Source organism: Entelurus aequoreus, linkage group LG21, assembly GCF_033978785.1.
Source record: "Entelurus aequoreus isolate RoL-2023_Sb linkage group LG21, RoL_Eaeq_v1.1, whole genome shotgun sequence".
Taxonomy (NCBI): domain Eukaryota; kingdom Metazoa; phylum Chordata; class Actinopteri; order Syngnathiformes; family Syngnathidae; genus Entelurus; species Entelurus aequoreus.
Window position 1 is genome coordinate 38,881,965 of NC_084751.1, and position 16,172 is coordinate 38,898,136.

At 38.9% G+C, this 16,172-nt stretch overlaps 1 protein-coding gene across 2 annotated transcripts in view; it reads left to right on the forward strand.

The window, feature by feature from the left end:
- Positions 1–16,172, forward strand: part of LOC133638740 (WD repeat-containing protein 7) — a 591,313-nt gene that overhangs the window by 4,670 nt on the left and 570,471 nt on the right. For both annotated transcript variants that reach the window (XM_062031642.1, XM_062031641.1), the window contains exons 2-9: positions 463–634; positions 707–813; positions 5,947–6,025; positions 6,176–6,350; positions 6,697–6,773; positions 7,426–7,545; positions 7,642–7,787; positions 7,856–7,955. In XM_062031642.1, coding sequence (XP_061887626.1) covers positions 476–634; positions 707–813; positions 5,947–6,025; positions 6,176–6,350; positions 6,697–6,773; positions 7,426–7,545; positions 7,642–7,787; positions 7,856–7,955 — 963 coding nt within the window. In that variant the 5' untranslated portion in view covers positions 463–475. The remainder of the gene's footprint in view (positions 1–462; positions 635–706; positions 814–5,946; positions 6,026–6,175; positions 6,351–6,696; positions 6,774–7,425; positions 7,546–7,641; positions 7,788–7,855; positions 7,956–16,172) is intronic.

A 16,172-nucleotide genomic window follows, 5' to 3' on the forward strand; every position in this document is an offset into this window, starting at 1 on the left:
CAGCTTTTTTGAAACATGTTGCAGGCATCAAATTCCAAATGAACTAATGTTTGCAAAAAATAACAACGTTTTCCAGTTCGAACGTTAAGTATCTTGTCTTGCAGTCTATTCAATTGAATGTAGGTTGAAAATGATTTGCAAATCCTTGCATTCTGTTTTTATTTACCATTTACACAACATGCCAACTTCACTGGTTTTGGGTTTTGTATATACAAAGTATAAAGGAAATTATAGTAAAAATAGGACACAAGAAAAATGTGAATACAAAATTGTACTACTCTACCGAGTGTGTGTTTACGTTGAACTAGCAGGAAGAGGGTGGGATATAAGCTTGCACCTCCTTTTGGCATCCACTGCAAACAGCACCTTTTCATGTCAAGCATGTCCGAAACAAATACATCATACCAACTGTGAATGTTGTTGTAATGTTCTCTTGCATTAAATTGATCCCATCTCCACCAGACAAATCACCAGAATGTCAGGGAACAATCTGGTCCTACCCATTGTTTTATGGGGCCGCACGGCTCCTACCCACTGCATCAGCAGCCTGCTGGTGATGGACAACTTCAACACCATTATCACTGGCTGCCATGATGGACAGATCTGCCTTTGGGACATGACGCCCGAGCTGGAGGTAGACGGCGGTCATGATTGCCTGCGCTACCGTTCTGAGAGGTTTGATTGGAATTTGTTTCCCTTCTCTCAGATTTGTCCCAGGGCCATGCTGTTTGGGCACACGGCCTCCATCACCTGTCTGTCTAAAGCCAGCGCCTGCAGCGATAAGCAGTACATTGTCAGCGCATCAGAGAGCGGGTGAGTCAACTATAAATTAAGTTTCAGTTTGGAATGAACGCAAAAAGAAAGACAAGGTAGAAAGTCCAGAATTAGTCAAAAGCCGACTGCATTCAATCGATCTCAACAGGGCCTGTTCAGTTTGTCTCAGAAGACGTTTCGCCTCACCCAAGCAGGTTCATGCTCATAGACTTACATTGGTCAGATCTAGTGCCCAAACCCCAACTATTTATTAGGGATGTCCCGATCCAGGTTTTTGCACTTCTGATCCGATACCGATACTGACCGATACTGGCCTAACCGAGCATGTATTAAAGTCTAAAGTTATTTAGCCTACTTAGTTGTCAGAATCATGTTGAAAAGGGTTTTAGTACTCTTGATAACAACTAGCCAGCTGAATTAGGGGAGTTTGAATAATACACAATGGTTGGTAACAAGAAACTGACCTGTTTATTCAAGGATAAACACAAAATACACAAAATTATACATGCCAAACAGAAATGGCATCATTGAACTAGGGCTGGGCGATATGGCCTTTTTTTAATATTGCGATATTTTAAGGCCATATTGCGATACACGATATATATCTCGATATTTTGCCTTAGCCTTGAATGAACACTTGATGCATATAATCACATGTTGATTATGATGTGTGTATGTGGAAATTTTTGCCTCGGCATTTTGATGGTGTGGGCGTGTGGCACCGAATGGAGATAAGCGTCTCGACAGACGTTACAATATTTGAACAATGATGACGAAAACTGTTTTCTCTGTCGTGTCCGTGTGTCGAAAATTGTTATGCGCTTATTTTTTTATTGGATTTTGTGCGTGGCATATAATTGCAACGCTTGAGCAGTGCGCAATTGCACAGGCGCGCACCTTAGAGGGAACGTTGCTCGCACGGCTGCGCTAGCATCACAGCTAACATTAGCCGTGCTGCTACCTCTCTGCTCGGGGAGGGCGTATACGTATGTGACGTATGACGTGACAGTATGTGACGTGTGTAAGGTGCGCTTGCTGTCTGTGAGAGGGAGACACAGAAAAGAGTGAGAAGAGCCTGTCGCGTAATGCCAGCAGCTAAAAGCAACTGCGTGAGAATCCACAGACCTGTGGATGTGTTGAAGGTGTGCTGGAAAATGCGGAACGGAAATTAGGGAGCAGCAGAAAAGTGGAATGTATTATTTAAATCGGTGCGTTGGAAAACACGGACCGGAGTTTTAAAAAAAAAAAACTGGATCTGGATCGGCATATTCCCATGCCTTGCCGATACGCATTTTTTGGCAAATATCGGCGGCCGATCCGATCCAAATATCGGATCGGGACATCCCTACTATTTATCCTCCAGCACTAGGAGGGCATGGATGGCTTCGCCCTATTGTAGTGAGAAACCTTACGTGATCACACCTTACAGCAAAGCTGGGCAAATATTTTGAGAGAGAAAAATGTGTCTGGGGGGGGGGCCAATGTGTATGTGTGTATATATTATCTGTACACATTTAGCTGTAAAAATCCGCTGTACAGTATATGTGTTTGGGTCCCTTTTTTCAGGAACACTAATACCAAAAGTCACAATGTCCTATAGCGTTCTAAAAACGTTATAACAGACCACCTCCAAAAAACGGAATGAAATTTTACAGTTTTTTACTGAATGGGACACCCAAAATGTACATTAACCTCTTAAGGCCCAAGCTGTTTGTTTGCATGCTTTTTTTAAATTTCTCTTTGCTATTTGGGCTTATTGGACCCTAATTAGAATAAAAAACTAAGAATCATCTTTTTATATGATGTACTTAGTCCATAAGTAACAAACGTGTACTTCATGTTTAGTGACATGCTAATTCTTATTTTTACACTTTCCCCCCCCCCAAATTCCATTGTATGTTATACTGTTCTGACACCACCAATGGCAGTATAAGTGTCCACATAAGTGGCCATAAGACCCCAATTCAGAAGTGTACACAATTTTGGAAATAAGAGCTAAAAGGTGCTGTCCACGCATGTGGCCACTAAGACCTTTAGAGGTTAAAATAAAGAGAGTGGGATTCACAATATTAACTATGAACAATAAAACACTGAATATTAACAACACATGAACATCGCTCCTGTTTCACTTCTCAGACCAGCTCCTCAATAGTTGTGTATCTTTTACAATCAGGCAAAACACAACAAAAATGTAAAAAAACAGCAAAATATGAATGCAACATGTAATAAACACATACGATATGATATATTATCACTTTTATGCAGAAATTTGTTGTAAAAAATCTGCTTCCGCATCTGTTTCTGACACACTGCCTGCTCTGAAAACAAACCCCGCCCACTTTGGTTTGTTCCTCGTCTGAGCTGCTGTGACGAAGATAATAACTGGTATAACACCCAAAAGGACAGATTTCAACCACTGAAATACTTTCTATAGTTCAAGACTTACGGTCATTTAAAAACAGCACTGCACATCATAATGGGGGCTACAGTTTTGATGTTAAAGGTCTAAAAAAAATTATATAGAACGTCCGGCGGGCCGGATTGAAAATCTTAATGGGCCGAGTAAAATAATTATAAAATCAGTCAATTCTGAGGATTAAATTATGGAATTGTCCAGTAAATTGTTATTTTCAAAGCTCTTAATAAATATTGTAATTGTTGGTCCAATCCACTGTATTTTAATTGTCGATTTTCACAACAGAAAAGAAAAACGAAGCTGTTGTTGTGCAATAAAGCCAAGTGCTTCATTCGACACGGAAGACCACATTATAGAGTCTTAGGTGATATTTGTTAGCATCAAGAAAAATGAAAAAGATGAATAAATCTCTCGTAGGCTCAACAGCATATACTGAATCTTGATATCGCGAGCAAACATTGCTGAACAACAGGGACATGTATAGCTAAATAATGAGACAAAATATGAATTTCACACCATCGAAACAATTGTACACATGAATTGTAGCAGGAAATTAACTGCAAATAAACTCATCCTTTTTCTCATTAGAGTCACGATCACAGCAGCACAGCACTCGTTATGTCAATCAAATACGTTAGCGATGCACGAATAAGTCCAACTTTGTCTTCCACGGATTAATGCTTCATTTGTGGACCCATCCAGATATAAAGGCATGATGTGCCTCCAATCTTTTCTTTTCTAAAGCTGTGTGTGTCACATGAAATGAGGTTGTAGTAAACAGTAACGTCTTGGTGATGATGAATGGTTTATAATCTTTCAAAAAAATGTTTTTCTAAAGAGTGTATCCATTTTTTGACTATTTTTTCATGATCGTTTACATATTTGCCCCTAGACCTTTCAAAATATGCCTAAATCTGCACTAATGCAGGTAAATAAGTAGCCTAATGGGACTCTGGACCAGGGGTCTGCAAACTACGGCCCGAGGGCCACATCCGGCCCGTTGGTCCCTTTTTTAATCTGGCCCGCTAAATATTAAAACAGGATTGAGCAAAGATCTGTTTTGAGAATTGCCACAACAAAACTGATACTAGACTTTGACGCACTGGCAAAAAAGTGTGATCAACAACACTGCTCCAACTAAAAGAGAATGTAAGTGCTAAGGTTTAATACCATTTGTATGTTTATTTTATGTTCTGATATTACATTGTTCAAAATAGATGTATTTTGATTAAAATAGCCCGTGTTTGGGAAGCCTACTCTTAGTTCCAACGGATATATGCTTTGAAATGCATCATCTGCTCGCCCGGTCCGTCTGTCAAATTTCAAAAAAAGTTTGCCCACCCCTGCTCTAGACCAGTGTTTTTCAACCACTGTGCGTAAGATATTGTCTGGTGTGCCGTGGGAAATTATGCAACTTCACCTAATTGGTCAAAAAAATATTATATGCAAATTAGAGATGTCCGATAATGGCTTTTTGCCGATATTCCGATATTGTCCAACTCTTTAATTACCGATACCGATATCAACCGATACCGATATCAACCGATATATGCAGTCGTGGAATTAACACATTATTATGCCTAATTTGGACAACCAGCTATGGTGAAGATAAGGTACTTTTTAAAAAAATTAGTAAAATAACATAAATAAATTAAAAACATTTTCTTGAATAAAAAAGAAAGTACAACAATATAAAAACAGTTACATAGAAACTAGTAATGAATGAAAATTAGTAAAATTAACTGTTAAAGGTTAGTACTATTAGTGGACCAGCAGCACGCACAATCATGTGTGCTTACGGACTGTATCCCTTGCAGACTGTATTGATATATAATGTAGGAACCAGAATATTAATAACAGAAAGAAACAACCTTTTTTATGTTTTTTATGTTGATTTAATTAAAAAAAAACAAAAAAAAACAAACAAAAAAAACAAAAACGATACCGATATTACATTTTAACGCATATATCGGCCGATAATATCGGCAGGCCGATATTATCGGACATCTCTAATGCAAATTAATAATTATAATAATGTGCTGTTGTCTAGTGCAGTGTTTTTCAACCTTTTTTGGTATGTAAAAGGTATGTAACGCTTAAACCAAAAATTTACAAAAGGCAAGTCCCGCTAGGAAAAGGCACTGAAGCATAGGGATGGCTATGCAAAACAAAAGTAAAACTGAACTGGCTACAAAGTAAACAAAAACAGAATGCTGGACGACAGCAAAAAGTTACAGCGCGTGGAGCAAAGACGGCGTCCACAAAGCACATCCGTACATGACATGACAATCAACAATGTCCCCACAAAGAAGGATAGCGTACGCACAACTTGAATAGTCTTGATTGCGAAAACAAAGCAGGTGCGGGCAATAGCACTCAAAGGAAGGCGTGAAGCTGCTACAGGAGAACACCAACAAAACAGGAAGAGTCACCAAAATAACAGCGCAAGACAGGAACTAAAGCATGACACACAGGAAACAACAACAACCTCAAAATAAGGCACGGAAACCTGGTGGAGTTTCATTTTTTAACCTTTTCTGCTGGTGGTGTGCCTCTGTATTTTTTTAATGAAAAAAATGTGCCTTGGCTCAAAAAAGTTTGAAAAACACTCTTCTAGACCATCGCCTGAAATCTGGAAGTGCCTCAGGTCATGTGATTGCACCCAAAAATTCTGCCAATTTGAATTTATTGCCAATAAACACTGTCCTAAATTGTGTTGACGTTGTTCAATAACCTTTCTTTTTCTTTTTCTTTAGTGAGATGTGTTTATGGGATGTCAATGATGGTCGCTGCATTGAATTCACCAAACTTGCTTGCGCTCACACTGGAATACAGGTAACAGACATTATTATATACAGTCCAGTTGTAACATGCCTAACAAATGTATGTTAATATTTGCATATTCACAACATGAGCTCAATCTCCCATCACCTTTTGGTTCTGGTTTTCTCCATTATATTTCCTCCCATCTCCATGGCTCTCCAGTTCTATCAGTTCACCATCGGCACTCAGCGAGAGGGTCGTCTGCTCTGTCACGGCCATTACCCGGAGATTCTTGTGGTGGACGCCACAAGCCTGGAAGTTCTCTATTCGCTGGTGTCCAAGATCTCCCCTGACTGGATCAGCTCCATGAGCATTATCCGATCGCACCGCACACAAGGTTGCAATAATATTTCAAATCTATTATTCATTTGCTTTTAATGGTATTTCAGCCTTTCAGGGTACCTTTTTACATGTAATGTATATAAACATGCCCACATTGTATATCAGGGGTGTCAAACTAATTATAGCTCAGGGGCCGCATGGAGGAAAATCTATTCCCACGCAGGCCGGACTAATAAAATTGTGGCATAATAATTTAAAAAAGACAACTTCAAAATAGTTTTTTTTTGTTTTACTTGGGCTGAAAATAGAACAAGCACAGTCTTAAAATGTTCAGTGTGTTGCATTGAAATGAAAGTTGAAGATGTATTCTGTATATGATGACTTTTGTTGTCTGTCTTCAGAGGACACAGTCGTGGCGGTGTCAGTGACGGGCATCCTAAAAGTCTGGATCATCACGGCTGAAGTTGACAGAATGCAGGTATGCCATTATGAGGGTAGTTTATTCAGAAGAAGATACAGTCGTACCCCGTTTATTGTTGATATTTTATTCTGGGTCTGACCGTGACAAATGTTTTTTTTTTTAATGAATTATAAATCAAATATTTTCATTGCTAGAGCAAAGAAAAACTTTTTACGACCTTCTAATTACAGGATTATGAGAGCCCTCCGAACATATAACACACACGTAGTCACCTTTACACTCATTTAATATACCAAACCCAAAACTTCAAGTTAAATATCTTGTCTTTGCAGTCTATTCAATTGAATATAAGTTGAAAAGGATTTGCAAATCATTGTATTCTGTTTTTATTTACCATTTACACAACGTGCCAACTTCACTGGTTTTGGGTTTTGTAATACAAACTACGTAGAATATGCTTAAACACACAAAAACTTGCAATAACAGAGCCACAAACTTGGAAGCGTCATGTGGTGAGTGACGACTGTACTCTGTTTTTCTTTTTGATTCTTTGCTTTTAAGAGGTAAAACACCATGTTACTGTGGACTATGATAAAAACCGTGACCAAAACAAGTGTTTTAATGGAAGAAACAATCCATCCAAATTATATTTTAAATGTGTGTGTGTGTGTGTGTGTGTGTGTGTGTGTGTGTGTGTGTGTGTGTTCAGGACCTGGATCCAGTTTTTGAAGAGGAGTCCAAACCCATCTACTGTCAGGGCTGCCAGAGTATTTCCTTCTGCACGTTCACTCAGAGCAGCCTGCTGGTGGTTTGCTCCAAGTTCTGGAGAGTAAGCAAAAGTCATATAAAGAACATATTTAATACACTACTACACATTTCTGCAGTAAGGCGCCCCTTGAGCTTGAAATTGTTTGTCATTTATCAGGTCTTTGACGCAGGCGATTATTCGTTGCTGTGCTCGGTGCCTATTGACAATGACAAGGCCTGGGCTGGAGGAGAGTTCATTGCAGCAGACAAAGTCATCATCTGGACTGAGGATGGCTGCAGTTACATCTACAACCTACCTGCCAGGTATGTCTATATCTTCGTCGGCATTGTTCATTTTTAGCTTGAGTCATGCTGTTGTTCTCGTCGTCCAGTTGTCTTCCTGCAAGTGTACATTTCCGAAGTGATGTTGGGAAAAAAGAAGGCTCAATACCGCCGTTGATCTACAGCATGGAGAACCTAACCGACAAACAGGTCAGTGTCTAATCAGTCTTTTTAAAATGACAAAATAGATGTATATGTGATTTAAATGAATTATGTAACAGTTGTACCTCGATTTTTTTCCGTTATTAATCCACTCCAAAAGGCCAAATTGTACAAAAACCACAGCAACATTTCCTATAAGAAATAATGCAAACCCAAATACATAAGTTCCTCAACTTAAGAGCTTAATACTGTATTTTTCGGAGTATAAGGCGCTCCGGAGTGTAAGTTGCACCGGCCGAAAATGCATAATAAAGAAGGGAAAAAACATATATAAGTCGCACTCGAGTATAAGTCGCATTTTTTGGGGAAATGTATTTGATAAAACCCAACACCAAAAATAGACATTTGAAAGGCAATTTAAAATAAATAAAGAATTGTAAACAACAGGCTGAATAAGTGTACGTTATATGAGGCATAAATAACCAACTGAGAACGTGCCTGGTATGTTAACGTAACATATTATGGTAAGAGTCATTCAAATAACTATAACATATAGAACATGCTATACGTTTACCAAACAATCTGTCACTCCTAATCGCTAAATCCCATGAAATCTTATACGTCTAGTCTCTTACGTGAATGAGCTAAATAATATTATTTGATATTTTACGGTAATGTGTTAATAATTTCACACATAAGTCGCTCCTGAGTATAAGTCGCACCCCCGGCCAAACTATGAAAAAAACTGCGACTTATAGTCCGAAAAATACGGTACGTTCTATGACAGAGCTCTTAACTCAAAACACTTGTATCTCTATTCAACGTCTCCCATTGAAATTAATTTAACTCAATTTAATTGGTGCTTGCCCCTGAACCCCAAAACAGCATTTTGGAATTCCGCAATTTTTCTAGCCAAAGTGGAATTTTTTTTAGATTTCCGTATAAAACCGCTAACTCAGCTGCTCTGCGGCGCACCGTGGTTAGTGGGCTGCTTGAAACTAACCATGCTAGCAGGCCGAGTACAGCTGGGAGTGCATTCTACACTAACTGCCGTGTCCACGCTGTCTGAATGTATCTTATTATTCTGATCCAACATGTGGACACGTCCCTCTAGCAGGGACAAGCTCTCTTAGTGTGCAATTACAAAACCCAAAACCAGTGAAGTTGGCACGTTGTGTAAATCATAAATAAAAACACAATACATTGATTTGCAAATCCTTTTCAACTTATATTCAATTGAATAGGCTGCAAAGACAAGATACTTAACGTTCAAACTGGTAAACTTTGTTGTTTTTTGCACATGTTAGCTCTTTTGGAATTTGATGCCTGCAACATGTTTCAAAAAAGCTGGCAAAAGTGGCAAAAAAGATGGAGAAAGTTGAGGAATGCTCATCAAACACTTATTTGGAACATCCCACAGGTGAACAGGCGAATTGGGAACAGGTGGGTGCCATGATTGGGTCTAAAAGCAGCTTCCATGAAATGTTCAGTCATTCACAAACAAGGATGGGGCGAGGGTCACCACTTGGTGAACAAATGCGTGAGCAAATTGTCCAACAGTTTAAGAATATTTCTCAACCAGCCATGGCAAGGCATTTAGGGATTTCACCATCTACGGTCTGTAATATCATCAAAAGGTTCAGAGAATCTGGAGAAATCACTGCACGTAAGCGGCAATGCCCGTGACCTTCGATCCCTCAGGCGGCTCTGCATCAAAAACCGACATCAGTGTGTAAAGGATATCACCACATGGGCTCAGGAACACTTCAGAAAACCACTGTCAGTAACTAAAGTTCGTCGCTACATCTGTAAATGCAAGTTAAAACTCTACTATGCCAAGCCAAAGCCATTTATCAACAACACCCAGAAACGCCGCCGGCTTCGCTGGGCCCCGAGCTCATCTAAGATGGACTGATGCAAAGTGGATAAGTGTTCCGTGGTCTGACGAGTCCACATTTCAAATTGTTTTTGGAAACTGTGGACGTCGTGTCCTCTGGACCAAAGAGGAAAAGAACCATCCGGATTGTTATAGGCGCAAAGTTCAAAAGCCAGCATCTGCGATGGTATGGGGGTGTATTTCCCTGTGGAAACACAAGTGCTGTAACACGTCCTGTTTAATGAATACAGTGTTGTTGAACAGTAGATATTTTCTCTCATGATTTTAATCATGATTTACAATACTAGACCCACTTACTTATACTAGGTCTAGTGCTGCATGGTCAATGTTGCCTAACAAGCACTGTAAAGTATTGTAGCAATAGGAATATTGTGTAGTGAACTGTAATTACCCAGTTTGGGCTGCAGAGGACAGCGTCGGCCTAGCCTGAGAGTGAAGAAGAAACCTTAAAGGCCTACTGAAATGAATTTTTTTTATTTAAACGGGGATAGCAGATCTATTCTATGTGTCATACTTGATCATTTCGCGATATTGCCATATTTTTGCTGAAAGGATTTAGTATAGAACAACGACGATAAAGATTGCAACTTTTGGTATCTGATAAAAAAAAGGCTTGCCCCTACCGGAAGTAGCGTGACGTAGTCAGTTGAACATATACGCAAAGTTCCCTATTGTTTACAATGATGGCCGCATGAAGTGAGAGAGATTCGGACCGAGAAAGCGACAATTTCCCCATTAATTTGAGCGAGGATGAAAGATTTGTGGATGAGTAAAGTGCAAGTGAAGGACTAGTGGGGAGTTGAAGCTATTCAGATAGGGAAGATGCTGTGAGAGCCGGGGGTGACCTGATATTCAGCTGGGAATGACTACAACAGTAAATAAACACAAGACATATATATACTCTATTAGCCACAACACAACCAGGCTTATATTTAATATGCCACAAATTAATCCTGCATAAAAACACCTGCGTGTTTGTTATGCTAGCTCCTAGCTCCTCTGCTAGCTCCTAGCTCCATAGAACACGCCAATACAATTCAAACACCTGATCAACACACACCATCACTCAGCCCAAAAGACCGTTTACCTAACCCAAGGTTCATAAAGCTTATATATTTTTAAAAAGTTACGTACGTGACGCGCACATACGGTCAAGTTATCGAATGTTTAGCAGCCAAGGCTGCATACTCACGGTACCTGATATTCAGCTGGGAATGACTACAACAGTAAATAAACACAAGACATATATATACTCTATTAGCCACAACACAACCAGGCTTATATTTAATATGCCACAAATTAATCCTGCATAATAACACCTGCGTGTTTGTTATGCTAGCTCCTAGCTCCTCTGCTAGCTCCTAGCTCCATAGAACACGCCAATACAATTCAAACACCTGATCAACACACACAATCACTCAGCCCAAAAGACCGTTCACCTAACCCAAGGTTCATAAAGCTTATATATTTTTAAAAAGTTACGTACGTGACGCGCACGTAGGTACGGTATGTGTTATGCTAGCTCCTCTGCTAGCTCCTAGCTCCATAGAACACGCCAATACAATTCAAACACATGATCAACACACACAATCACTCAGCCCAAAAGACCGTTCACCTAACCCAAGGTTCATAAAGCTTATATATTTTAAAAAAGTTACGTACATACGCAAAAAAAAGCCAAAGCTGCATACTCACAGTAGCACGTCTGCGTCTTTGTCATCCAAATCAAAGTAATCCTGGTAAGAGTCTGTGTTGTCCCAGTTCTCTACAGGCGTCTGTGTATCCAAATCAAAAGTCCTCCTGGTTAGAGTCTCTGTTATCCGAGTTCTTCCATCTTGACTGCATCTTTCGGGAATGTAAACAAAGAAGCGCCGGCTGTGTACTGTTGTGGCTGACTACGTTCGAAAAATACGTCCATTTCGCACCGACAACTTTCTTCTTTGCTTGCTTGGCTTCCTTCTCCATAATGCAATGAACATGATTGAAACAGATTCACGAACACAGATGTCCAGAATACTGTGGAATTATGAAATGAAAACAGAGCTTTTTCTTATCGGCTTCAATGTGGAAGGCATACCCGTGTTCGCCGGGCTACGTCACGCGCATACGTCATCCTCAGAGGCGTTTCGAACCGGAAGTTTAGCGGCAAATTTAAAATGTCACTTTATAAGTTAACCCGGCCGTATTGGCATGTGTTATAATGTTAAGATTTCATCATTGATATATAAACTATCAGACTGCGTGGTCGGTAGTAGTGGCTTTCAGTAGGCCTTTAAAGTGTTGTAGGAGCTGTTCTTGTCAGTGTGTCACGCTTCTGCCTGATAAATATACAGTGCGAGAAAACAAAAAAAGGCTAAATTGCGCACAGCCATTTTGTGTCCTTCATATCGCCGCTGCCATTACAGTATAATTGTGCATTTATTAAGATTACAAAAAAACTTCATGTTATAATCGACCATACAAACAAACTCGTAGAAGATACCATGAATGCAATCTAACATCCCTGACTTGACTAGGTGACTCACGAGTTCAACAAAATATTTGAGTTTGTACAATTACAATATTTGTTATCAAATATAGCCATCATATCTCATGTATACATGAAAGGCCTTATAATGATGTAGTGAAGAGATTTTCTCAAACCAGACAAAACATAGAACTAATGAAATAAACTATGGATGTTGTACATTTTTTGAAGGGCTAATATTTTCTCAACGAAAATGTGGTACAGTCCTGAAAAAGAGGTGTGGTTTTAAGTTTATAGCCTCTAACGCAGGGGTGCTCACACTTTTTCTGCAGGCGAGCTGCTTTTCAATTGATCAAGTCGTGGGGATCTACCTCATTCATATATGTAATTTATATTTACTTATTTATGAAATATATGTTTTTGTTAACATGTTAAAGGTGTTTAAAGATAATGCAAGCATGTTTAACACATATAGTTAATATTGTTAACAAGTTAAAGGTGTTTAATGATAATACAAGCATGTTTAACACATATAGTTAATATTGTTAACAAGTTAAAGGTGTTTAAAGATAATACAAGCATGTTTAACACATATAGTTAATATTGTCAACAAGTTAAAGGTGTTTAATGATAATACATGCATGTGTCGTAGAATTTCTGACCTTTTGACCTATATTTCTTGTCTTTTAAGAATGTCCGCTCATTTTCAATTCTCTTGTATTTTGTGCCATTGAATGGACCAGTGGTGGGACAAAAGTGAATATTAAGTCGTACCAACCTGTCTACAGAATGTGTTGACTGTCTAAAGGATTCGAGTTGTTATGGAACAGATAGGAAAAACAACAAGACATTGACGCATTTAGATAACAAACAATGACGCACAAGAGACAGATAGGAAAAACAACAAGACATTGACGCATTTAGATAACAAACAATGACGCACAAAAGACATATAAAAAATGGCAGAAGACCGGAACTCGACAGTGATTTTGGCTTGTGTGTGTCTTGTTTGCTCCGGAGTGACATGTGGTCTGTCTGCACGGCCAACTCAATTCAACCTGCACTTCTGATAATGGGTAAATAAATTTGTTGTACTAAACTACTTTTGTTGCCTGTTTAAGCTTCGGACAATCCACTATACATGTTTAACACATATAGATTCCTTTCTTTCATGAAGACAAGAATATAAGTTGGTGTATTACCTGATTCTGATGACTTGCATTGATAGGAATCAGACAGTGGTGCTGATAACGTCCGCATTTTCAAATGGAGGAGAAAAAAAGTCTTCCTTTCTGTCCAATACCACATGAAAGTGGTTGGTTTTTGGCATCTTATTTGTCCAGCTTCCATACTCCTTTGTATACACTTTACAAGAAATACATTGGCGGCTAACTCCGTAGCTTGCTAGCTTGTGCACGCCAGCTTTCTGAGACTCTTAGCGCAGGCAGGATGAAGCAGAGCTTTTATTGTGAAGGCAGGAACTGTGCAGTCGGTCTTTCGAGTTTTGACGACAGGTACGGCGCTGTCAGAGTCTGTTGAAATAAAAAGTGTTTCTCGCCTTCCTGTCGGTAATTTTTTTCTTAATAATGAGCTGGCAGCAGCCAGCGTCATCTCAGAAGACCCTCGGGTGCCGTGAATGTCAATCAAAGTGACGAAAGTGACGTCATAGTGAAGATTTATGATCGCTCATTTTTAGGACTATTTTTTTAATGCCTGGCTGGCGAACGACTGACACACCCTCCGCGATCGACCGGTAGATCGCGGTCGACGTAATGAGCACCCCTGCTCTAACGGATAGAAATCATTGGTAAGTTTTCTTGCAATTTCACAGAATTTTTATGTAGGAAATGCCTTCCAAAGCATCTTATAAATGGTCAAATCTCTTTAACTTCAGGGGCCCACTAGATCAGACCTGGGCACATTAAGGCCCGGGGGTCGCATGCGGCCCGTTAAGCTTTTCAATCTGGCCGCCGGACATTCATAAATAATTTTTTTTACATCTTTAAGATGGAAAGTGTAGCTGCCATTATGATGTGCAGTGATGTTTTCAAATTACCGTAAGTCTTGAACTATACAAAGTATTTCAATGGTTGGAGTCCGCGCTTTTGCATGATATACTAGTTACTATGGTAATCTAAGTCACAGCAACTCAGACGAGGCACCAAGCAGTGTGGGTGGGGAGCGTTTCCACAGAGTGTTTCCAGAGCGAGCCTGAAAATGCGGGTGTCAGGGACAGACACGGAAGGAGATTTTTACAACAAAGTTCTAAATCTTAGTGATATATCAGATGTATCAGATTGTAGGTGGGGGTTTTATACCCTTCGCGTTCATATTTCGTGGTGTTTGTTGCATTTTTGTTGCGTTTCGCTTGATTGTAAAATATTTTGATCGAAAGGGGTGAAGTTCATATGTTGTCAATATTCAGTGTTTTATCGTTCATAGCTAATATTGTAAATACCGCATTCTTTATTTTCATGTACATTCAGGGTGTCTCATTCAGTAAAAATTTTTTAAATTCCATTCCGTTTTTTAAGGCGGTCTGTCATAATGTCATATTGTGAGGTTTTGTATTAGTGTTCCTAAAAATAGATACACCGGCCCCCAGACACATTTTTTTCTCTAAATTTGGCCCCCCGAGTCAAAATAATTGCCCAGGCCTGCACTAGATGAACCCCCAAGAGGTCCCTGGCGGATATTTTCCAATTCCTCTATTTTTCTTCTTTTTTTTTTTTTTTTAAGTAAAGAAATACCGTATCAAAACTAGGGCTGTCAAAATTAACGCGATAATTCATGTGATTAATCACAAACAGTTATTGCATTAATCATTTACTCACTTAAATTAATCATGCAATTTATTCTGACTGCACAGGCAATTTTACCTTAACCGCTATACGGTCAGTGATAAGATCGATGCATTTGTCAGTGCAAAAATGAGTGAGGAGACTCTGACTGGTGTGCTCGCTGGCAAACATCCTGAAAGAACTTAAGGTAAAACCTGTTGCCGAGTTTTGTGCAAATCAATGACATACATTCAAGTGAGACATTTAAAAATGTTTCTGGAAGGCATTCAGACTATAAAATTGCATTTGTGGACAAATATTGTTTTTTTTTTTTAAATCAAATTTTAATTATGCAAGCAAGGCCTGTGATTTATCATGATTAATCCAAATTCCAAAAGGTGATTAATTTGATTTGTAAAAAAAAATCACTTAAGCCCTAATAAAAACAACACAATAGAATGTACTACAAACAAGTACAATATTTTTTATAAAGTAATGTAATAATAAGTACAGCTTTTATCTTAGAGAGTGGACTTCTACTGTATCTTTTTCTAGGTGCTTATCTGTCAAACCATTAGCCAATCCATCAGCATATTCTCCATATTTTTTATGGATAAATATGCACCATTTAGATATTACTTTAACATTCTTGGCTGGCGTTAGACTCAAGTTGGCAACACGCTCTGTCATGTTTTTGATGATTGTTTTTCAATTCAATGGTAGCATCCACTTTCTTCCTTCCCATGGTTGGAAAACCATTTTATGTCGTTCTTTAGATATAAGCTAATACTAGCGAGTAAGACCATGAATTGATTAACGTGGACCCCGACTTAAACAAGTTGAAAAACTTATTCGGGTGTTACCATTTAGTGGTCAATTGTACGGAATATGTACTGTACTGTGCAATCTACTAATAAAAGTTTTAATCAATCAATCAAAACCAGATGTTTTGGACGGATTTTACGGGGTTCACTGTGACATTTGCTAAGCCAACTAATGCAACAAGCATGAATCCAACACGTTTTTTTCTTACAACATAAAGCATAACAATTAACTGAAATATAGCTCTTATCTCATAATATTAAGTTCTGGCACTCTTAAGTTGAGGTACCATGCCCAAA